The 24,325-nt window shown below is 36.8% G+C and overlaps 4 protein-coding genes across 6 annotated transcripts; 2 read left to right on the top strand and 2 right to left on the bottom strand.

Annotated features, from left to right (window-relative positions):
• The first annotated feature begins 2,222 nt into the window (after positions 1-2,222).
• Positions 2,223-4,204, top strand: LOC104825763 (putative F-box/LRR-repeat protein 8). Its single transcript, XM_010558129.2, has one exon. It carries the CDS (start codon positions 2,331-2,333, stop codon positions 3,960-3,962), a length of 1,632 nt encoding a protein of 543 aa, XP_010556431.1. The 5' UTR covers positions 2,223-2,330; the 3' UTR covers positions 3,963-4,204.
• A 139-nt stretch (positions 4,205-4,343) lies between these two features.
• On the bottom strand, positions 4,344-7,010 carry LOC104825764 (mannose-P-dolichol utilization defect 1 protein homolog 2-like). Of its 3 annotated transcripts, none has more exons than XM_010558133.2 (9): positions 6,758-7,010; positions 6,419-6,572; positions 6,134-6,206; positions 5,942-6,008; positions 5,796-5,855; positions 5,374-5,434; positions 5,225-5,266; positions 5,016-5,122; positions 4,344-4,558 (listed from the first exon to the last, which is right to left on the bottom strand). In XM_010558133.2, the coding sequence occupies exons 1-8, from the start codon at positions 6,902-6,904 to the stop codon at positions 5,019-5,021; spliced, it is 708 nt and encodes a 235-aa protein (XP_010556435.1). In that variant the 5' UTR covers positions 6,905-7,010; the 3' UTR covers positions 4,344-4,558; positions 5,016-5,018. The 3 variants fall into 3 exon arrangements, with proteins under 3 accessions (XP_010556435.1, XP_010556434.1, XP_010556432.1); XM_010558132.2 differs by having other exon boundaries at positions 4,344-4,582; XM_010558130.2 differs by having other exon boundaries at positions 4,344-5,122; positions 6,758-7,009.
• A 5,004-nt stretch (positions 7,011-12,014) lies between these two features.
• LOC104825816 lies at positions 12,015-12,767 on the top strand. Its single transcript, XM_010558207.1, has one exon. The coding sequence runs from the start codon at positions 12,015-12,017 to the stop codon at positions 12,765-12,767; it is 753 nt and encodes a 250-aa protein (XP_010556509.1).
• A 6,513-nt stretch (positions 12,768-19,280) lies between these two features.
• LOC104825765 (cysteine proteinase RD21A-like) lies at positions 19,281-23,343 on the bottom strand. The gene is made up of 5 exons (XM_010558134.2): positions 22,804-23,343; positions 20,724-20,959; positions 20,476-20,616; positions 19,865-20,314; positions 19,281-19,761 (listed from the first exon to the last, which is right to left on the bottom strand). The coding sequence occupies exons 1-5, from the start codon at positions 23,267-23,269 to the stop codon at positions 19,675-19,677; spliced, it is 1,380 nt and encodes a 459-aa protein (XP_010556436.1). The 5' UTR covers positions 23,270-23,343; the 3' UTR covers positions 19,281-19,674.
• Between the last annotated feature and the right edge of the window lie 982 nt (positions 23,344-24,325).

Below are 24,325 nucleotides of genomic sequence, written 5' to 3' on the forward strand. Positions count from 1 at the left end.
TTTTGACACTTTCTATTTTTTTTTTCTCTTTGGTAAAGAGACTACATGCCGCGGCTGTTAAATAGAGTTCGAACGTGCGACGGAAATGCGACGGAAATGCGACGGACTCCAATATTGCGACGGACGCACAACAGAATGCGACGGAATTAGGTCAAAACGAATAAAACGTGTTTAACTACCTGCGACGCACCGAATCCGTCGCAGTGCCGACGGAAATGTCTGTCCCCATCCGTCGCTACTTTTGTGCGACGCAATATATCCGTCCCACTCCGTCGCATAATTTTCCGACGAAAGTTCGGTCGCAAATATCGGTCGCAGTCCGTCGCAATCCGTCTGACAAAATTACCGACGGAAATATTCGTCGGTTGTTGTCGAAATTTTTCGACGGATTGCGCGACGGGTTACGACGGATGCAAATCCGTCCCATTACCGTCGTTGTCCGTCGCAAATATCTAACGCGACGGAATTTCCGTCGCATCGTCCGTCGGTATATACAGTTTTTCTTGTAGTGTGAGAGGTGACAAAGTCATCTTCCAGGTGACATGTTCGAATCCACTAGTGGCAAGATGTAATTTATGGATCAAAATAATCTATATACAAAGACTGATCCCGAATCTAGGATGGATGTAGTCGATGCGAAGACTTGGAAAACCATCATGTTTATAAAAAAACATTAATCATATTAAAAAATATAAGTCCATAATAGATATATTTAATTCTAAGTATTTTTCAATAAACAACATGTTTTGGTTACGACATTAGCTTTATAGAACGGTAGAGGTAATTAATTAAGAATTAATTTATTTCAGTGGAAGGATAATAGAAAATGAAGCTAAATGATCCGAAAGAAAAAGCAAAATAAAAATAAAAACAAAAATGCTCTTACAGCAAATATTCTACCATATTCAACCAAATCCCACGACATCTCATAAATGAAATTCCATTCACAAAATATATTTTTTTAACCCATAGGTCCAAGATGTTTTTGTTGTATATTAGGAGTGGTCCTTCTCTTTGTTAATCGGGTTACTCACATGTATGCATGTGTGTATACACACGTTTTATATGGAAGATATTTGTTTGTGTAATATATATTATATATATATATATATATAATATAGAAATAATCTTCATTCTAATCATATAATGTTTGCCCTTTGTAATCATACCTTATGTTGTTGCCTTTGATCTTTTTAGCTTATAAGTTGAATGGTCCATTCAATTGTGTACTCAATTGCATTCATCTTTTGTATTTGACTACTTATTTCTTTCCATATTTTTTGAAATTTTCATTGGTAAACAAACATCATATAATATAATATTTTAGCTAGATTTATGATTTTTTTAACACTTAGGGAATATATTTAATGGTGTCTAATTCATTGTTTTCTAGGCTTAACACTCTTTGTATAATCCTAAGCCCATGATAACTAATGCTTATATATATATATATATATATATATTATGTATGTTTTAGATATATGAAATGTTATAATTTTGTTTCTCAATTCTCTAATCGAATATAAGTGAACCTACAAATATGTTGGACAATGGGTTACTCATCATAATGATGATTATATTTACAAAGTAGAAGTTGGGCCAGAGGCCCATTATGGCCCATGTTGGGTTTTTTTTTTAAATATTATTTTTTGAGTTACAAAATGGTTCGAATTTCTAACTAAAATTTAACCCACTCTTTTGTTTTCGTAAAATGAAATCAAGACGGAGTCACATATTTAAACTGTTTTTATTAACATTTATAAAGTGATAACAAACCATAAATTATTACCATTTACCAATAATGTATACATTATGTTTTGCAACTTGAATGGAATATACATTTAGTGAATAATTAATTATAGAATGTTTTGTTTTTATAATATGGTTCTATTTTTAATCATTTATAACATTCTCTGTTATGAATAACCCTCGCTATCTGCAAAGTTCCAAGTTTTGACTTTCATGTGCTCCTAATCAGACAAATAATCAGATTTTAGTACATAATCGTGCGTTTTGTATGTATAATTATGCCACGTAAGGCGAGATTTGTCTTAGTATTTAATATTTATACATTTAAAATGTTAGTGGGATTTGGGATAATGATCCTAAGCGGGCGGGAGCATGGGAATACTGTGGACCGTAGCTTTACGATCGTTGATTTAATTTCGCTCTTTTTTGGAGATTGAATCCTGACAAATTGAAAATGACGCTTCTTTTGAGGTTTGGTTAGGTCTCTCTGTCGTTGTAAAGTTCTCAAGAGCTTCGCTACGAAGCTCTGTAGGATAAGAACCGTACACCGTCGCATCTCAGCCGTCAGATTTCCCGGAGAAATGGGCCAATCATCTTCGGTGGTTTCCGTGCTCCGTCGTGGCCGATCTAAAGCTCCGTCGACTTCCTCCGCCGTGATCCTTCAGGCGATCGCCAGTGAAGGTGGAGGACGAGGAGAAGAGGACACCTCCACCGCAACAGTTTCCGGAGATACGTACGATTACACCTCCAACTTGCCAGACGATTGCTTGGCTTGCATTTTCCAGTCGCTTAGTTCTGGCGACCGGAAACAGTGCTCGCTCGTCTGCCATCGGTGGTTGAGGATCGAGGGACAGAGCCGTCGCCGTCTCTCGCTCAAAGCGCAGCCCGATCTTCTCCTCATGATCCCTTCACTGTTCTCGCGGTTCGATGCCGTTATCAAACTCGCTCTGAAGTGCGACCGTAGATCTCCCAGCATCGACGACGAGGCGCTCGTGAAGATCTCCGAGCGGTGTCAAAATCTGACACGGCTCAAGCTACGCGCCTGCCGCGATGTCTCCGATGTTGGAATGGCCGCGTTCTCGGAGAATTGCAAGGGATTGAAGAAGCTCTCGTGTGGATCCTGCGCTTTTAGAGCCAAAGGCATGAATGCAGTGCTCGACAACTGTTCGTCTCTCGAGGAGCTGACGGTGAAGCGGCTTCGAGGCATCGCCGACGGAGCTGCGGCGGAGGCCATAGGTCCCGGAGCCGCGGCAGCTTCACTGAAGACGATTTGCTTGAAGGAGCTCTACAACGGTCAGTGCTTTGCCCCTTTGTTGATCGCAGCTAAAAACCTTAGGTCTTTGAAGATTTTCAGGTGTTCTGGCGATTGGGATAGGGTTCTTGAGGATGTGGCTGATCATGTCAATGGGATCGTCGAGATTCATCTCGAGAGGATCCAGGTGAGTGATTTGGGTCTCGCCGCAATATCGAATTGCTCCAACATCGAGATTCTGCACCTTGTGAAAACCCCTGATTGCACCAATACTGGTCTGATCACTCTGGCCAAACACTGTAAGCTTCTAAGAAGGCTTCACATTGATGGATGGAAGGCGAATCGGATCAGCGATGAAGGGCTTATCGCCGTTGCGAAATCCAGCTGGAATTTGCAGGAATTGGTTCTGATAGGGGTAAACCCTACAAAGTTGAGTATAGAAGCATTTGCCTCGAACTGCCAGAACTTGGAACGATTAGCATTGTGCGGAAGTGAAACAGTAGGAAACCCCGAGTTATGTTGCATTGCTGAAAAATGCGTAGCTTTGAGGAAGCTTTGCATCAAGAACTGCCCGATTACGGATGAAGGGATGGAAGCTCTCGCCGTTGGATGTCCAAATTTGGTGAAAGTGAAGGTCAAGAAGTGTAGAGGAGTGACCCTCGAAGGCGTAGATTGGTTGAGGACGAAAAGGACGTCGCTTGCAGTGAATTTAGATACCCCGGAGCAAGAAAACCAAGAGCGTAGTGCCAGTGAGACCGGAGCTCGAGAGAGTGGAATGGAGTTCCCTGCTCTACCGCGAGGCCAAGTTCCGGCCCTCGGCCTCAGCAATGGCATATCGTCCTCCGGTACTAGCCGGACAGCGGCGTTTAGGTCAAGATTAGGGTCCTTGACTCGACGAAACTTAGTGGCATACACACTGAGAAGATGGGGAAGTCCCAATATCGATTCTCTGAACGATTAGGTAAGCAAGTGAAGGAGTGTATCCATTCTCTATTTTTGGTGTCTGCTTGTTGCTGTTTCATATTTGATTCGTGAATTTTGCAGTACTGTTCCTGAGTTCTAATGGAACAAAGCAATACAGAATGTTACCAAATTCATATGTAAACACCATTCGTTGATTGAATCATGGCTTTGTATTGTATCAAGATTCAGATTCTACTGTGTTTTCATCTGTTGAAACATTCATGGACAGATAGAATACTCCCTCCGTTTAACTTTACATGACGCTTTGACATCATGCACAGATATTAAGAAAATAAATATTATGTCTAAAATATCCTTATTTAATCAAAATTAATTTTATGTAATTAATGATAGTTTGTCATATTAATAAGGGTAATAGTGGAAAAAAGTATAAAAAATGCATAGAAAACAGTAAAACGTCATTTATTTTAAAACAAAAAAATTAGCCTAAAACGACATCTAAAATTAAACAGAGGGAGTACATGTTAGCGAATCCTCTCTCTGAAACATCAAGTCCAAGCATGTTCTTAGGATCTTGTCGGAGACCAGAATTCAATCCGCTTTATTATTATTGTCTTCTCGTTTGTGTACGGTCTCCGCAATAATAAAAAGAATACCCTGATTTCAATATCCTATCTTCTTTATAATTTGTAAGTAAATTAGAAGATTAATACCTTTAACTTGTTAAAATTTTAAAATAAAACCTCGACTTTATTTTTTTATCTATTAAAATCCAAACTTTGATATTCATATTTAATAAACCCGAACTTTATAAACCATGTCAAATTTAATTCTAATCGCTAACATGACAATTTGAACGATAACGTAACAATTTTGACTTTCTGCCATTTGGATGAATTCAAAATTATCACATAGCGATATAGGTTAAATTTGACATAATTTATAATGTTGAAGTTTATTTAAGCATGAATTTTTTTAGGTTTTAAAAGGTAAAATTAAAACTGAAGTTTTATTTTGGAAATTTTGATAAATTCAGGTATTAATCTTCTAATTTCTCTAATATAATCTTAAGAATGGACCGTATCTTTACCTTTCACTTGACTTTCTTCTCGTTCGGGACAGTGGGCTTTCCGTACAAAAGGATCTGACTCAGAATCGTCCCATTGGTCACGAATCCGAGGGCAAAACCCACAGTAACTATTAAAACGAGTTCAGTAAATAACCATGTAAGTCCATAATGCAACCTTAATTTAAATAAAATCAGTGTAATAACATGGAATTGTAAGCTAAAAACTGTACCGCTAACCGGAGCATTTTCCTGGATGCTGGTAAATACCCTAACTGAAAAAGGAAAAAAAAATGTTATATGAGACCAGAAAACATTATACAAAATGATATATTGTATTGTGTATATATATATATACACACACACATACATCAGATCTTACCCATTGAACCGCTAAAGTTCATGAATGATGTTAAGAAACTTAGCTCCCCAGTGCTTTTGTTCTGTAGATAGATTTACATTTAAGGCAATGTAAAAAAGAAATTTTGTGATGAACAGATTATATAAAGCAGAAGTGTTAACATTTTAAGGAAATTTTATGATCCAGAGATGAGATCATATCCTTCTAAGAAAAAAAAAGAAGATATCAGAGGAAAGAAATTAAAGGGAAAAAAGGAAAACTAGGGTTTGATTGCTCGGTTAGGGTTTAGGGTTTAGGGATTGATGAAACGAACACAAAAAAGATTCAAAACAACTATATAGGGCATGGAATCAAAGCTCGAAAACCCATATTCGCATAAACATGAATCTGATCGAGCAAATTCCTCAATCCTAAATCTACCGAAAGACGGAAAAAAAACTCACATTGAAGTTCTTCCATATCTGAGGGAGCCTAGCGAACAAAAACACCGCATGCTTTGAAGCCTACAACACAAGAGGCTTGCCATTAGATGGATGGAAACACTACAAGAAACTTCCAAATAGAAGAAAAAACTAAAGTTCCTTCTCACATAAAGGGCCTCGAACAGAAAAGGATCGATCTGACCAGTAAGTACAGTTGGCGCTAGAGCACAATATCTGTGTTGACACAGTATTAAGGAAAAGCCCGAGAACTGAGACGATCGTTGAACCGGCCATTCTTTATATGTGATCGGAGATTGAAAACCGTAACACGTGAATCCGAAGCAAAAAAAAAAGGATACAGAAGTGCCTTGAGCCACGTTGTTACGGGAAGAGGTCGGGAGAAATAGTAGATGCAAGCAACCACGACTATCGCTGCAAAAACAACAGAGTAGAAATACGGAAAATTTAGAAACTTTGACAGCACGAATTGCAAGCTCCGGACAAATGCATTGCAATATTACTGATCAAACTGATTTTACTAAATCAAATAGTTCAAACTGATGTAGATCAACAACAGAGTACAAAAGTTAACTTCTGTCTGAATTTATACCAAGATAACAATATCAAACGAGTCTTGAGCTCACCTTGAATCAAGAGAAAGGCCATTTCGCCAAAAGCGGAAAAGGGAAGCCCTTTGTGCAGACAATACGCCAGAGAGATGGTGTAACCGACCACTTCGAGCTCAAACGCTACAACACTGAGCCCTCTTGCACTCTTATGATGCAGAATTTTCATAATCTACAATCCATAAATTTCACACATTTCGCTGATTCAAATCAAACCCTTCAACAATTTGACCGAAGAGAGGCAAAGAACAAGGATCCTCATCCACCATAAGAACACCAAAGGACTAAACTTGGGAGTACAAGGAGGAATAAAACACGATTTGTGAAAATGGGCATTAGGGTTTTGGCGCGTGTAACCTGAGGGAGCTTGACGGTGGTGGAAACGGCGACGAGACAGTAACCGAGAAGCTTCGACATGAGAGGAAGAAGACAGTCTTTCTCCGGGAAGTCTCCGTTCCGGAGAGATCCTATAGCGCAGCTCATGTCGATTCCTAGGATACTCATCCCTGTCTTCTCCCAAAAAAAAAAAAACCAAAAATTTCAAAGAGACAGATCTTCGAGCTCTGGATCTTTGCCTTGGATCTTCGTCTCGTTTTAGTTTGCCTCGACATTGAACACTCCAACTCTTTGAAGTCGTCTTGTGGAACCCTCTGCGTGATCGAGAAGGTTCCAACAAACGCAGTCTCGGGCCTCGAAAAATCCCATCAATTTTTACTAGCGATTAACTGCGTTTGGCGTTTACTATCGCGTTTGCGTTTAACCCCACCCATATTTTCTACTCTCTCCATCAATTTTTGTTATTGCGTTTGTCATTGGTTCTGAAATTTGTAGAGAGGAATATTATAATTACTAGATAAGGATCCGCGCGATGCGCGAATTATTCTGCGTTATATTTCATTTACGTTTTTTGAAATATATTGTTATATAATTTGAAAAATTAAATAAATTATTATTTTATTATAGGATAAAACTATATCAATAATATAAAATTATTGTAAAATAATCAATATTCATTATATATCAAAGGTATGTGTCTTTCTCTATGCGATGAATATGTTTGATATCTTTTTTTATAAAATTTGTTAATATAAATATTGTAAAATGATATAAATGATTTGTTTAATGTAGGCAAAATTTATCGGTAAATTTTAAATATTGTAAAATCATTAGTGTTTACTATTTAATAAAAATAGATTTATCGTATGTTTAATTTTAATGTTATTGATTTGTTATTGGGTTCTCACTGTTTTTTCCAGATCTATACAATTTTTTTTGTAATAAGTCACTAATTAAAATGATATTATTAAATATTGTAGTTATGATTCGTTTTTAAAATTATTAAATCTATATATTTGATGATATTTAGTTTTACATCTATAGTTTAACATATTTCAAATTTATTATATTTTTTTAGAATGTATTGATATGAATATTTTTATTATATAGATATATAAATAATATATAAAATTAATTATTTTCAAATCAATATTATATTGTTCACTTTCTTCTCGATGTAGACCCATAGCTGGCTTTCTCTTAATTCTTCTTAGATTATAGAAAAAATTTGCGTTAGTGCTAAATATGTCATGGGAAATCTATACATTTTTTCCCTTTCTTGGCAAACTATACCTTTATATAAATTTTTGACAAAAATATCTTTACTTTATTATTTATTTTCAATATTGTCATTTAGCGCTCTGAAAAATGTACAGTATGAAAAACAATTTTTTTTGGAAACTGTGTTATTCAGGAGAACTGTTTTTCATCCGGGACAACTGTTTTTCATCCGGAAGAACTTGTTTTCATCCGAGAAAACTATTTTTCATCGGAAAAAATATTTTTCAACCGGACAAAAAACAGTTCTTCCATACAAAAAACAGTTTCTCTCGTATGGAAAACAACTCTTCCGGACAAAAAACCGTTCTTCCGGACAAAAAAAAACTCTCCAGGACAAAAAAACCTATCCTAGATGAAAATCAGCTCTTCGGACAAAAAACAGACTCTCGCAGACGAAAAACAGCTCTCCCAGACAAAAAATAATTGTCCCGGACAAAAAATAGACTCTCCCAGACAAAATACAGCTCTCCCGAACAAAAAACAGACTCTCCCGGATGGAAAACAGTTGTCCCGGATGAAAAAACAGTTTCCCGTATAACACAGTTTCTAAAAAAATCTGCTTTTCATGTTGTACATTTTTCGGGGCGCTAAATGACAATATTGAAATTATATAATAAAGTAAGAATATTTTTGTCAAAAAAATTATGAAAATGTATAATTTGCAAAAAAAAAGATTATATATCGATCACTTGCTGCGACGACGAAAGAGAAGGAGGCGGCTCAAGTTCTCTTTCATATGCATTTACTATTATTAAATTAACCACTACCCATAACTTAATTAAAATTAAGTTTAAAATTCTAATTAATTAAAATTACAATATTAACTTAACTAAAATTAAGCTCTTTCTCTCATTAATTTATTTTTTCCTAACTCCATTTAAAAAACTTATCATTTCTTTATCATAACTTCTTGTAATTATATTTTTTAGTTTATCTATTATCATATCATATATATATTTTATTTTAAATCATTCTAATTTAAATAACAATACACCATATTTAAAAATAAATTTATTTTGTAAAAATATTTATTATTTTCATTTTTAGATTATCAGTTTCTCCATTTTAAAAGTTTTTAAATTTAATTTTATAATAATTTTTAATCATTTTAAAAGTTTATTGTTTACTTTAATGAATATTTTTTAGAAGGCACTATCAAATAATACAATTATATTCAAAAATCTAATGGCCAAAAACAATAGATGCAAATTTTATATCTCTTACGTTTGAGTTCATAGATAGAACAAATTGTATAGATTTATAGGATTATATCTAAACCATCTATCATAATAAAATCTGATTTAGAAAAATAAGTGAAACAAATAATATTCGAACAAACAAATCGTAAATTTCAAAAAAAAATATTTTTACATCTAATACATTTTTGTTAGACCATATGTCACATAAAACATTATAAAAAATGCACTCCATGAAAACAAATATGCATTATGGCCAGTCGCATATTTATATTGTGAAGGGTGGAGCCACGTACCCCCTCTCTAATTAGAAAAAATGATAAATTACAATGAAAATTATTAAGTCTTATATATAAAAATATCATTTGGTTGTATAAAATGATAGGTATAAAATGAATGTCTCTCTTATATTATTTTTAGGTCTCATGGATTATGGCTCTATGTCGTGTATATATTTATTTTTAGCTTGCACACCCAGAAAGTCATGTCGCTACTTCTCGCCGCCCCATCTCCGGCACAGATGGCACGTCAATCATTTGTGAAGCACCTGTTAAGTTGAGTTAAAATATGAATTTCAAATTTCCATTATTTTTTATTCTATCAGATCTGGTGGTGTCGCGTGAATTTCATTTTATTTTAAATTTATTCTTCTATCTTTTTTATTTGTTAATACATTATTAAATTAAACACATTAAACATATATTGACATAAAATTACATTTAAATAAAATCATATATTAAAAGAATTATCCAATTATATAAATTTAAAATTTTTCTAATACATTTTAATTTTAATATATCAATCAAAATCTCAACTGGTATTAGAACTAATATTATACATATTGTGTCAAAATAAGTATATAAAAAATTAATTAATATAATTTTTCAAAAACTATACTGTTTATATAATACATTATGTATGTATGTATGTATGTATGTATGTATGTGATTGATTGATTAATACTTGCATTATAATAAAATCTTCTGGATTGTGGATTTATATAATATATACACTGTCACAACAATTTATGTCAGAAAAGATACATCAAAAATAGATGATGAGTAACATACACTCTCCTGTAAGGGGGAGGGGAGAGGGGTTGTTGATCAAGAGAGGAGGAGAGTACTTGGCTAATTTTTTTCTCGAACCAAGTTTGACATCATCCATCATACCGGGACTCGGCCTCACCATGAGAATGCAGAATTGGATCTAGTTGAGAGCTCTATCTCTGTCAATGTCTCCTTCTCTTCTCTGGCCATATATAGCCTCTGCATCATCCATGCTCATCATCTCTTGGATGGCCAGTATCGCAGAGTTTACCCTTTGAATAATTTCGACACGAAGTCCTCCACTTCCATCTTCTCCGCCATCACCAGAAGCATGTCATCTTAAACCTCGGTCTCATGTTCGTATTCCGAGTTGCTGTTCTTATCCGTTTGATGGGTGTTTGTTTTCTCATGATCTATTTCGAATTGCATATGTCTCAAGAGAGAATAAAAATTAAAATCTATATTAATATTTTATTATTATTTGATGCCTTTTCAATTACCCTAACCTAAAATATTTTCTAATATTACCATTCATTATTCATACTTTTTATTGCACCATAACATAAATTATTATTAAAATCATCATTAACGCTAAGATTTTTCAATACAGTACACTGTCGTCTTATTTAATGTCTAAATAGTATCATTATCTATTTTTATATTTGGACGTGATTATTTTAATTCAAACTTAATATTTTTTAATGAATCTATACTTACATTATTTTTATTTATTTTTAATTCTATGCAAATTTGCAAATGTACAAAAACTAACAATAAAATAGACTTTTTCTAATGTGCATACAAAAAAATAGTGATAATATAACCAAACTTTGCATCATCTTTTTTTTTTTTACGGTTAATCCAGGGGAAAAAGATATTCCCTTATGAATCATCAAATTTGAATCAACCACTAAAAAATCGAATAACATCTTGAAACACGACTAATTCTAAATAGAAAAGAAATCAAACGTCATACATGTATAACTTTGAAACATGACGGCTCCACTCCATTGATATCGTGCTCCATATGCCGCAGATATGGCTTAGGATTTGCCTTTGCCGCTGATGATGGTGTCTTCGTAGTGGCACTACGGGGAAGAAGCACATGTTAGATATCTGATCAGAGACAAATCGAAGTAGGTCAATGGTACTCCTATAATATACCCACAAATACAAATATATTAATATTATATATATACAAATACATATACACACAAATACATAAACATACATATATATATATACATATATACAAATTAAAAATTTAAAATAAAATATAAAAATTGCATTCATACATACACAAATATACACACAGATATCTACAAATAAAAAGTTAAAAAATAGAAAGTTATACATACATATATATATATATATATATATCCACCATTTTAGTAGAGCTCCATGATTATCATCACCATCTTCTTCTTCGGGTTCTTCACCGTTGGTTTAGTTCCACCACCATCTCATCGGAATCCACTTTTTCCTATTAAAGAATTAGTGGTCTCATGTAATTTAAAGAATCCCCTATTTTATAATGAAGCAAATAATAACTAAATAATACATGCAAATAGGTGAACTTGCAGTATATGGTAATGACAACCAAGCCAAAGTTGATAATCTTTTACACTGGAAAAAAAATGATCACGTAAGGTTGAAGAAGCTACCAAAGTGGATTAATATAAAATATAGCACAATAACAACACCAAAAAAATAATAAATATGATTATTAAGAGGAATGAATATAAGGAATGCATGTCACCGTTGGCCAAGGTAGCTGATGCAGTCTCGTCCGCGGGGTGGTCGCTACCAGCAGCAAGATCCCAACGAGTGCTGGATCTCCACATCAAGCTATCTACAATGCGATTGCCAAGCACCGCCCACGGCCCTGATAGATTCGAATGGAAGCAGAGAACCAATGTGTTTGCCGGTGTTTTCTCCTCTGCAAGTACCTGGAAACTTCTCCGTCAGCCATCGCCGGAAGTACCCTGGCACGCTCTAGCTTGGTTCCCCGAGGGAGTACCTAGATATGGCTTCATCCAGTGGTTGGCTTTTCGTGGTCGTCTACCCACGCTCGATCGATTGTACCGATGGGGGGCGGTTGCAACCTCTTCCTGCCTTCTTTGTAGCTTGGAGGAGGAGTCTCACTCCCACCTCTTCTTCCACTGCAGCTATAGTAGGCAGGTCTGGTACAGTTTCGCTCGATCCATTTGGAATATGCCGCCTCTAGATTTGCATGCCACTATGGATTGGATGCGTCGCCCAGGAAATGTCCAGTCCCATAATCGGCGTCTTATCACCCTTATTTTGCTGCAATGCTCGATTTACCTGTTATGGTCGGAGAGAAACGCAAGGATCTTCAGAGGGGAGTCATCGACGGTTGTCTCGCTTTGTGGTAAACTAAATGCCATGGTCCGTAACTGCATACTCTCTCTCCTCGGCTCCTCCCGTAGGATTGATTCGACTCTTCTATCCGATTGGTACTATCTTACTCTCTATCCCCGATAGCTGCTCCACATGTTGTTTTTTATTGACTGATATGGTGTCTAGTTAGAGACACATGGGTATTCATTTTGTAGGGTATTCGGTCCTATCCGGTTATGTACACGAACTATGTTTGAACTATTTTTATTAATATACATTTAACTTTTATCAAAAAAAATATGTCTTGTTTTGATTTTTTAATATTTATTAAATATAGATATATAAGTAGTATCATATTCCTCACCGTGGAACACAAAGGACTCCACATGACATCATTTTGTGAAGAAACACCAGTCGCCATCTCTGCCAAACCATCGTCTCCATTTTTGGATTCATTTTTATTTTCTATTTCGTTAGAAGAGATTTGGTCATATATACATTCACAATCATCGTAATAAAAAAGAAATAAAAAAGTCAAAATGGTATAATATGAGTGACCTTTGTATTATAATAAGCAACCAAACATGAAGTGGAATTCTTCACCTACACCATCGATCCTTCCCCATCTATCAAATGCCAGCGATTTGTTATGTCTTCAGATTAGAATCTCCAATGACAAATGATGTGTGAAGGGAGTGCTGTGGAAACCGTTAAAGGTGCTTGCCGAATGCCGACGAACAATTGATATCACCGCCACAGAAGTTTCCCACGTCGTTTCTCCTTTTCTATCCCTCCGTCTTCATCGTCGGAGATTCTAATATGAAGACATAACAAACTATCTGAAATATCCCAGAGCGTGATCCATCGGCTGTGTCAAATACCTTCAATGGTTTTCTCACCACTCTCACCGTTGAAATAGTCATTGGACTAATAAATGAATCGTTTTAGTGGCCTTACGTTTTTTGATTAATTTTTTCATGAATTTGAATGATAAATACATCACTTATTAATTAAAAAATAGTGGTCATTGGATTAATAACTACGACGCTTGAGTGCCATACGTTTTTTTGATTAATTTCCTTCTTAGTTTTGGGGGTTTTAATTATAAGAATAACGTTTTAGTGGCACTATACGTTATTTTAAATTCCCTTCGTACTTTTTCCTTTTTCTAATTATAATAATATAATTATTTTTTGCTATTATATACACTACCTATCTATAATCTAATTAAAAATTTTAAAATATCATGTAGAATGATTATGTTACTATTTTTATATTCAAACTAAATTTACAAATGAAATACAAAAGTTTGTTTTTTATTTTCACATAAGTTTTTCAAATCTCTTTAAACACAATTATTAATATATATAGATTTAATATATAAAAATAAAACAAAAAATATCTTTATGTGAGAAAAAAAAGTTTAAACATGATTTTCTCATAAATTTATTTTAATATATAAACTAATTCAATTTAGTGATTATTTTACATATCAATACAATACCATAAATTTGTAAACCATAAAAACCAATCAAAATTTGAGAATGTGCCACCTAGGATGCTTAGGTGGTTTCACCACAATCCTTTAAACTCCTTTATTAATATATATAGATTTAATGTATAAATTTGCATATCCTTTCTATTCTTTAAGACGCAAAAATGGTTAAATTAAATCTATTAATTAAGCCTTTTCCGACACGTGTGAAAACACAACACAAACATATACTGAAACCCAATTAAAGTCTTTTACAAACAAATATTAATCTGCTTTTTTTTTCAGGATACAAGAAATGTATTAAGAGAACATAAACATTGTAGAAAAAAGAACTGAGTTCCAGTACTCTGTTTATCAACACATAAAACAGAGCATCGAAACTTCTTTGAATCTGGGTTTTGGGAAAAAGCATATTTTTTTATTGAACTTTACTTGTCCTTTAAATAGAAAAATACAGAGCAAAAGAAAGATCGTGCAAAATCAACTGAAGAACAACAAAAATGCAGAAAAATCAGGAAATGGTTACTCGACTGTTGAACAAGTCTATTGACTTAATCAACTCATCCCTTGTCCGAAACTTCCGTCTCCAACTTCAGCCACGAACAAGATTATTTCTTGTCATTCTCCCCTTTAATCTTGTTCCCTCGACCTCAGGTTTCTGATCCCAATTGCATGACGCATCTCTTCTAGTCTGTCCCGAGGCAGCGGTTTGGTTAACAAATCGGCAACTTGCTCTTCCGTCTTCACATACTCTAAATCGATCTCTCCCTTCTGAACGCAGTCACGTATGAAGTGATATTTCACTTCAATATGCTTACTCCTGCTGTGATAAACAGGATTTTTGGCGAGCGCTATTGCAGACTTGTTATCCACCTTGAGCGTCACTTTCCGTTCCTGATGTCCCCTGATCTCGAACAGCAATCTCTCCAGCCATATGCCCTGACATGCTCCTGCCGTTGTAGCCACATACTCAGCTTCGCAGGAGGACAAAGCTACAACCTTCTGTTTCTGTGACAACCAAGTGACAGGACTGCTCCCAAGAAAATAAATCACTCCCGTTGTACTTTTCCGATCATCAACGTCTCCCGCCAAATCACTGTCACAGAAACCACCTAAATTTGCTTCTCCATCTTCTCGTGTGTATTTGCATCCATAATTGAGCGTTCCTCTGATATATCGAAGGATCTGTTTTACTGCTCCTAAATGCTTGATTGTTGGTGCTTCCATGAACCTGCTCACAACACCAACAAAGAAAGCAATATCTGGGCGAGTATGAACCAGATACCTTAAGCTTCCAATCGTGCTTCTGTATAAAGTTGCATCTGTCAGAGGGCTATCATCTTCTCTGCTCAGTTTCACTCTGGAATCCATAGGAACTCGGCAAGGCTTACAATCCGCCATACCCAGTTTCTCAAGAACCCTTTCTGCATATCCTGTTTGCTTCAGAGTTATACTTTCGGGTTCCTAACTCACTTCGATCCCCAAGTAATAACTGAGAAAACCGAGGTCACTCATTTCGAACAGCTTCTGCATATGATTCTTGAATTCCTTTATGCTGCCCGCTTTTGATCCCAAGATTATCAGGTCATCAACATATACACCTACGATTTGGACATCTTCTTCATTATGTCTCTTGTACACGGCAGGCTCCAAATGACACCTCTCGAATCCAATCTCCCTTAAGCTCTGATCAAGTTTCTGATTCCAAGCTCTAGGTGCCTGCTTGAGTCCATACAGAGCTTTTCTCAGTCTCAGCACTTTGTTTTCATTTCCCTTCACCTCGAATCCGATTGGTTGTTGAACATACACCTCTTCTTCCAATTCTCCATTCAAGAAGGCAGATTTCACATCCATATGATGGACTTTCCATCCCATCTGTGCTGCAAATGCCAGTAGTAATCTCACTGTCTCCAATCTGGCAACTGGTGCGAATACTCTCAGTCTCAGCACTTTGTTTTCATTTCCCTTCACCTCGAATCCGATTGGTTGTTGAACATACACCTCTTCTTCCAATTCTCCATTCAAGAAGGCAGATTTCACATCCATATGATGGACTTTCCATCCCATCTGTGCTGCAAATGCCAGTAGTAATCTCACTGTCTCCAATCTGGCAACTGGTGCGAATACTTCTTCATAGTCAATTCCGAGTTTCTGTACATATCCCCTTGCCACTAATCTTGCTTTATGCTTTATCACCTCTCCTTCTGGGTTTTTCTTCAGTTTAAAAACCCACTTTAATCCGATTGCACGGTGTCCTTCCGGCAGATCCGTCAGCTCCCATGTTCTGTTCCGGTTTATGGATTCAATTTCTTCGACCATTGCCTGCTTCGAGTTTTCGTTCCCTGCAGCTTCGTCGAACGAGGTTGGTTCTTCGATTGACAGCAGATACAAGTTCTCTCCAAGTTTAGCTTCATGAGTTGTATCGTACAACTCCTGCAGTGATTTGTATCCTCTTGGTCTCATGACGCTGCTATCGCTGCTCTCTCCTGAGTGACTGCTCCTCTGTACTTCTGTCACCGGAGCAACAGGTGTCGTGGGTGGTGTAAAGGTAGGAACATCTAGTTCTTGATGTCCTGTTATAGTTACACGTGCACCTGTTGCTGTATGTGATTCTGCTTCCTTGCTTTTCCAACCCCAACTCTCATTTTCCCTGAACACCACATCTCTGCTCACCACTATTCGATTGTTTTCGGGATTCAACAATCTGTAAGCCTTGGTTCCTGGCTCATATCCCAGCATCACCAGCTTCATGCTCCTGTCATCCAACCTTTTGAGATGTGTTCCAACCGTCTTTGCATACGCAATGCAACCAAAGACCCTGAAATGAAACACGTTTGGAGGTTTTCCAAACCAGGCTTCGTAAGGTGTTTTGCCTTTCACGCTCGCAGTGAGTGATCGGTTCAGTATATATACTGCCGTTTTTGCCGCTTCTCCCCAATAATGGTCAGGTACTGCTCTGCTCTGTAATAGGCATCTGATCATTTCGACCACCGTCTGATTTCGTCTCTCCACCACGCCGTTCTGTTGCGGCGAGTACGGGGCAGTGAGTTGTCTGAGTATTCCCTGAGTTTCGCAGAAGCTATTGAACGCACCAGAAGTAAACTCGCCTCCTCTATTAGTCCTCAGCATCTTAATCTTTCTTTCAGATTATCCTTCCACAACTAATCTTATCTTCTTAAAACTCTCAAGGGCATCACTTTTATTTTTCAGCATTTCGATCCACATAAACCTACTGTAGTCATCGACAAGAAGTAAGAAGTACCTGTTTCCACCAGGTGTTGTCGGAGTTATAGGCCCGCATATGTCTCTGTGTACCAATTCCAATGGTTTGCTGGCTCTGAACATGGTTGCTTTGGGAAAACTATGATGGTGTTGCTTTCCCACTAGACAACCATCGCAGCTTTCCTCTGATTGCTTGATTTCAGGTAATCCCTTGGCCATTTTACTTCTTCCCATTTCATTCAGGGCTGAAAAATTCAAATGTCCATACCTTTCATGCCACATCCACGCTTCTGCACTTTTCTCTATCATCAGACAAGATTGTTCTTATAGTATCGTAATGGTATACAGGCGATTTGGTGCCCTCGGGATTTTGGCGACCAACTTTCCCTTTGCATCGAACACTTTCATCAGTCCACCTTCGACTACGATCTTTGCTCCTGACTCATCTAGTTGCCCGAGGCTGATGATGTTGGTCTTTAACCTGGGAATATAGTAGACGTTCTCCATCCTTAGTTGTTTATGATTCTTGCATCTGAAAGTAACAGCTCCTCTCCCTTTGACTTCAATCATTGTACCATCTTCACATCTGACATTCCCCCTCACGCTTTCATCCAAACTCGTGAACGCTTCTTTGGTTCCAGTCATGTGGTTACTGGCCCCTGTATCATAATACCAAACCGTCTCAGTTGTTTGGTTCTTCCTCTGCTCCACACCTTTTTCCTCATTCAGCAACACTTTGTTGTCACTCTCTTCTGCTGTGTGAACCAACTCGCACATTTCCATCATCAATAACGCAGGTTCATCTTCTTTCTGCTCTGTTATATGAACCTGTTCATCATCTTCTCTTCTCAACTCACAGTCGACTGCATAATGCCCAAGCTCGTTACAATTGTAACAGCGTATCCTTGAGATGTCGAAGTTTCGACCTCTTCCGAAATTACCGCGTCCTCTGCCGCAGTTATTCATCCATCCCCAATTCCGACCTCTTCCTCTAAATGTTCCTTGAGTACGTCTTTCGGTTGAGCTACTTACTCCTTCTTTTGCCTCCAGACTTCCTCGAGTCAGAAGAACATGATCATCTCCATTGCTTTCGAAACTCTTCAATCGCTCTTCGTGAGCTTTGAGAGCTCCTGTTATTTCTTCAACGCTTATGTTCTTCAGGTCTCCAAAATTCTCAAATGACGATGTCACTGGAATAAATTTTGGTAACACCGACCTCAAAATTTTCTTGACCACGTAGACTTCTTCGACTTTCTCCCCCACTGACCTTAGTTTGGTTACGATCGTGGAGATTCTTCCAGCATACTCATCTATCCCCTCGTTCTCTGCCATCTTGAATCCTTCTAATTCCCACCGCAAAGCCTGTGCTCTAACCTCCATCACTCTCTCAACACCGAGATGGAGAGTTCTCAGAGCTTCCCAAGCTTCTTTAGCTGTCTTCTTGATACCAATCTGCAAGAATGTCTCCTCGCTAATACTTTGACAGATTGCTGCTAGTGCCATGTTGTCTCTCCTTGCGTCAACTGGTCCCTCGGATTCGACCGTGTCCCACACACCTTGGGCCCTCATGTTGATCTGCATCTTCATGGCCCATACTGCGTAATTCGTCTTCGTTAGCATGGGGTACTGAATTGAAATACCCCCCTCCTTTCCTTGAAATCCTGCTTCGACATGCGTCGTCCGGGTGGTGTCCTGATCACGGACAGCACTGCTTGAAGATTCTTCGCGAGACATGCACTTCGGCATTCACGGCGAACCGTGCTCTGATACCAAGTGTAGAAAAAAGAACTGAGTTCCAGTACTCTGTTTATCAACACATAAAACAGAGCATCGAAACTTCTTTGAATCTGGGTTTTGGGAAAAAGCATATTTTTTATTGAACTTTACTTGTCCCTTAAATAGAAAAATACAGAGCAAAAGAAAGATCGTGCAAAATCAACTGAAGAACAACAAAAATGCAAAAAAATCAGGAAATGGTTTACTCGACTGTTGAACAAGTCTATTGACTTAATCAACTCATCCCTTGTCCGAAACTTCCGTCTCCAACTTCAGCCACGAACAAGATTATTTCTTGTCAAACATAAGTGATTAATGCATCTGCTTCTTAGGATACAAGAAATCTTACACATAAGCATATAATAATTACAATATATATATATATGCATCGTTTTTTTTCTTTTATATATATATATGCATCTTTTTTTTTTATTAAAATCTTACACATAAGCATATAATAATTACAATATATATATATATATATATATGCATCTTTAATTACCAGCAACCTAAAATGATGATTCAATACGTTCTAAATTCAATATAAGTTTTCGCCACTTAAGCACTGCTTCGTTTTCCAAATCCCCAAGAACGTTTTGCCACCGTACGCTTCAAGGCCTTAACGCTCATCGGATTATCTTTGCTCTGCAAAAATTCACGTGCATGCATGCATGCGCATACGTCATTAATAAACCCTAATTTCGTAAGCTCATTAACACATATAAAAGAAATTAATTTTCTTACGTACCATCAGACATGTGCCTTCATAGATGTTGCAGATGGGGTAATCGTGAGGACAGCAACTGTAGTTGTCTTCGCAGCAAGTCGCGGCCTCGAGCGGGCAACATCCCCATTCGAAACAGTAAGTTCCGTACCCGAGGACGCAGCAGCAAGTGTTGCTTGTCGGGCAAGTAGTGTAACTGTCGCAAACGACAGGTGGTTTCACTGGCGATGGAGGTGAAGGACCCGGGTTTGGAGGGTTCTGTCCTTTCTTTATCGGGTAAGATGGCTCGATGGCTATCCCGCATTTGCCTGCTGCAGACTCAATGTTACGTTCCATCCTCACGTACCCTTCTTCTCCCCAGTTCTTTCCCCACGAGTTTCTCACTATCCAGTAATCCACACCGTTCTCCGAGCCGTATCCTACAGCTGCAACCCCGTGATCAAGCGAAACTCCGCAACTTCCGGTGAATATACCCTTCAAGATTCGTTCAAACAAAAAGTTACCACATCGAATTGGGTATTATGGAGAGTTATTCGAATTCTTGACACCATGATTCCCAATTCATTGAAACTTTTGTTATGGCATTCCATTCTTTGCTTTGGATTGGATAGAAGAAAAGATAGGTAGATACATACGGATTCATAGAGCTGAAAAGCCATGCCACCACCTTCAATGGCGACGCTCACGGGCTGATTCGCCACCGCCTTTTGCAGAGCTTTCTCGTTATACATTGGAACGTCCTCGTAATCATCGATGGTGACAACCTTAGCATTCTTCTGCAAAATTCATATCAATAAAAAAAAACATTTACAGACTATATAAGTAAAATTAAAAGGGCAATCTCGGTTTCGAAAAACATAGGCTAATACTATACGTTACGAACCCTGGATGTGTCGCAAACGTTGTCATAACCCTTGTAGGGATAGTCTTCGTCGGTGTCGATACCTCCGTTGTTGATGATGAACTTGAAAGCGTAGTCCATTAGACCGCCATTGCAGCCTTCGTTGTAAGAAGTGTCACAGTCCACGAGCTCTTGTTCGGACAGTGAGATCAGATCTCCTGTTACGATCTTGTTTATTCCTTCCACGGCTGCGATCGCAGAGAATGCCCAACAACTCCCTTTCGATTCAAAAAACAGCAACCAAAGTTAAAAACAAGTTTGCATTTTTCCTTTTTACGTTGGTTCGCGTTCATGATAATTTTGTTATACCATGATTTAAACATGTAGAAACCCAATTCCCGAAACAATTTGAGAATAGACAATAGAAGGAACATAATTTTTCTAAAATTTGAAACTCGTAATGTTTTTTGGAACCCACACCCCCTTGATAAGAGTTGGGGCCTTTTTGTTCTTTATTTATAGAACCAAATTTACAACGTGGGTAACAATTCATCCCAATATCCAGTACGTGCCATAAGACTAGGTAACTAACTTGAAAAAATTCAACATAAACAATATTTTAACACGTGTCCCATCTTAATGAACAAGCTTAATTCTAACATTAAATTGTACTATGATATATATATTTTGCCATAACAATTGTTATAGTTTGATTGTAACGACCCGCGTATGTAGTTTGAGTAATTGAACTATATATATATATATATAAAGATTAGATTGTAGTAAATGTTAGAAATCTGGGATATAAAAAGAAGAACAATAACAGAAAAGTAAATAGGAACCGGATAACTCTTCAAGGCGTGATACACTTTCCTAAAAACGTTATTCCGTCCTATACGAGCAAAGGACTTTCCGGAATACGTCTTTGAGATACAATGAAGAGAGAAGTGATCTTAGTTTGCTCTACTAAGAACACAAACACAGGAAATTGCAAGAAGAAGATGAACAAAAGGCTTTTGTGGGTGTTTTGCAAGAACAACCACAAAAGTGCTCTCAAATCTCTCAAAAAACGAATTAGATCTGTTCTATTGTGTTAGGATGTCCAGGGGTGTTAATCAACACTCCAAATGTCGAAAGGTGTGAAGAAATCGGAAGTTTTTCCCGAACGGTCGCGATTTTCCGCTCAATCCGAACTGCTCAGAAAAAACGGGCTGCCCGCCCGTTTTGTCGAGCTACCCGCCCGTTTATTTCTGAATTGCTCAGAAAAAACAGGCTGCCCTCCCGGTTTTCCCGAGCTACCGCCCATTTATTTATGAGCTTTATTCCTCAGAAAAAATAGGCTGCCAGCTCATATTTTCGAGCTGCCCTCCCATTTTTTCTGAGATTACCTTTCACGTTCAAAACCGAACGTAAACTCTTTCGACGTATCCCTAACACTTAGCCAATTCATACCACGTCTTTTACAAGCATTTAACTCCTCCACCATACTTGTAATACACGTTAAACATGAATCCTTTTGAGAGATTCTAAATTCCCATTCATTTACTCTAAAAATACCAACAGTAAATCTAATAAATATTTTTCTTCTTGATCGTTATATCTTTCCAAGGAACGAGATTATTTATTTATTTTATGTAAAATCATAGATAATTAATCGAACCAGAGACGTAGAGCAACAAAATGTATGCAAAACACGTGGACTCTAACCCCCAAATCGGGCCCCACTACAAAAGATATTTTTTCGATCCTTGAACTGGTGGAATCTTTTGGACCGGTAAAACCCAGCAACCCGTTTGGTACCATCAGAATCTAAACACCTATTATACAGAATCGGATTTTTTAATTATATCGGAACTGAATTTAACATAAAAAAAATAACTATTTTTTAAAATAAATTTAAATCAAATATTAAAATTGAAAAACAAAAAATCTTAAAAAATGAAGACTATCAACTGAAAAAAATAATATTGAATATTTTTTTAAATAAATAAACCGAATCAATTTTTTAAAACAAAAAAGTTAATCCAAAAATAATAAAACCAATGGAAACCGAACTGAACATCTAAACATGATTATAGTCGAATTATTGGGTGGATAATCATGATAAAAAGGATTTAATTACCACAAGATCCTTGATCTTTGACTTCGGCAACGGCTCCTTTTTCCCGCCAGTCAACAGATTCCGGCAGGTCATCGCCGACACGTGGCATGTACCGATTGGTCGTCTTCAGCGGCTTCCTCTTGGGCTTTCCGAGCCCAAGATACATGGACCGGTACTCCTCGTTGGTAAGATCCGCAAAGCGGTTCAAACCCAACCGGTATGTCCGGTTAACGGAGTTGTGTTCATCGATAAACCGGAGATTGTCCTTGAAGATCTCGAGCCGCTTCTCCTTCTCCCCGAGCTCGTTGTAGATCTTGCCGTGCTTCACGAGCCACGCCTCGTACATGGCCATGGCCTCCTCGTCGGTTCTCCAATCAGTTTTCGCCACGTGGCTCTGGCCGTACGATGTAATCGTCATGTCCGAAGCCGATGATGTCACGAGCACCGCCATGAAGAGATACGCCAAGTTCGATCTTCCTAAACCCATTTTCTCTCTTGTTTTTTTAAAAGAAAAGAGTTATTTGTTTTGGGCTTGATGAGAAGAGTTTGAAGATATGGGGAATAAGGGAGGTGGTAGGTTTATAAAGATGATAATAAAAATATTATTGAAAGAGAAAAAATATACATTTTTTATATGAATTAAAAAAGGATATCGCTATCTATGTACCAGATAACACAACATACTTGTGGCCATTTGGACGGATAAGTAAAATATCAACATGAATTTGTTCCTTATATTTAATTGTGTAAAAGAACATATATTTTTAATGAGAGTATCCACAAATATTTCCGTTGTTTTTTTTTACCAATAAGAAGAGTGCCAAAAATAGACTTCAAACTATATTTTAGAATATTTAAAAAAAAATAAAATCCAAAAAAATGAATTTAGAAAAAGTATATCACAACTCAATAAATGTGTCCAAACCGATGTTATTGATCGGACCTAAGAGCACGAACGTGTTTGGTCTCTTTACCAAGCGTATGGGATCAGCCTTTCTTCATTAACTTTCTTGTAAAAAAAATGTCAGATATATTTCTGTTTCCTTTATGGAATTTATATTCCCTTACGGAACAAGGATAGACAAAAAAAATATAACGGATAAAAGGATGTTTCGAAATTTTAATAAATTTGAGTTATTGATTTGTTAAAAAAAATATTCGATTTTATTAGTTTTTTAAAATATTTTTGATTCGGTCGTATTAAAACTATTTTTGTAAAATTAAAATAAATTCAGATACAAAAACCTAAATCGCCGTTCTTAAATATATCCATTATTATTATTACACACACATATGAATTATATTGTAAAAATATTTGTAGCCAATGAGTGAAAGGGATGAGCGAGCAAGTCAGGAGGATCGATGCGTTTACTTTTCTACCTCCTTATACACGAGGGGAAAAGATTTAGATTAGAAAATATCGAAAACAAAATATAACCTTTTAAAAACTTTTTTGGATAATCAGATATCTTGAACCAAGATTTAGATTAATTATGGGATCGGAAACAAATCGCGTGATTGAAATTATGTTCTTCTCTTTCAG

This window comes from Tarenaya hassleriana, unplaced genomic scaffold (genome assembly GCF_000463585.1).
Source record: "Tarenaya hassleriana unplaced genomic scaffold, ASM46358v1 Cleome49, whole genome shotgun sequence".
Taxonomy (NCBI): domain Eukaryota; kingdom Viridiplantae; phylum Streptophyta; class Magnoliopsida; order Brassicales; family Cleomaceae; genus Tarenaya; species Tarenaya hassleriana.

What these genes read in the sequence shown, in the direction of transcription:
- LOC104825763 (XM_010558129.2), top strand. Translation starts at nt 2,331, where the DNA reads ATGGGCCAATCATCTTCGGTGGTTTCCGTGCTCCGTCGTGGCCGATCT.
- LOC104825764 (XM_010558133.2), bottom strand. Translation starts at nt 6,904, where the DNA reads ATGAGTATCCTAGGAATCGACATGAGCTGCGCTATAGGATCTCTCCGG. An exon ending in TTCTGTTCGAGGCCCTTTAT is followed by an intron (nt 5,856 to 5,941) that starts GTGAGAAGGAAC and finishes CTTGTGTTGTAG; the next exon opens with GCTTCAAAGCATGCGGTGTT. An exon ending in GGAAAATGCTCCGGTTAGCG is followed by an intron (nt 5,123 to 5,224) that starts GTACAGTTTTTA and finishes TCGTTTTAATAG; the next exon opens with TTACTGTGGGTTTTGCCCTC.
- LOC104825816 (XM_010558207.1), top strand. Translation starts at nt 12,015, where the DNA reads ATGTCACCGTTGGCCAAGGTAGCTGATGCAGTCTCGTCCGCGGGGTGG.
- LOC104825765 (XM_010558134.2), bottom strand. Translation starts at nt 23,269, where the DNA reads ATGGGTTTAGGAAGATCGAACTTGGCGTATCTCTTCATGGCGGTGCTC. An exon ending in ACGTTTGCGACACATCCAGG is followed by an intron (nt 20,617 to 20,723) that starts GTTCGTAACGTA and finishes TGAATTTTGCAG; the next exon opens with AAGAATGCTAAGGTTGTCAC. An exon ending in ATGAAGGCACATGTCTGATG is followed by an intron (nt 19,762 to 19,864) that starts GTACGTAAGAAA and finishes GAATTTTTGCAG; the next exon opens with AGCAAAGATAATCCGATGAG.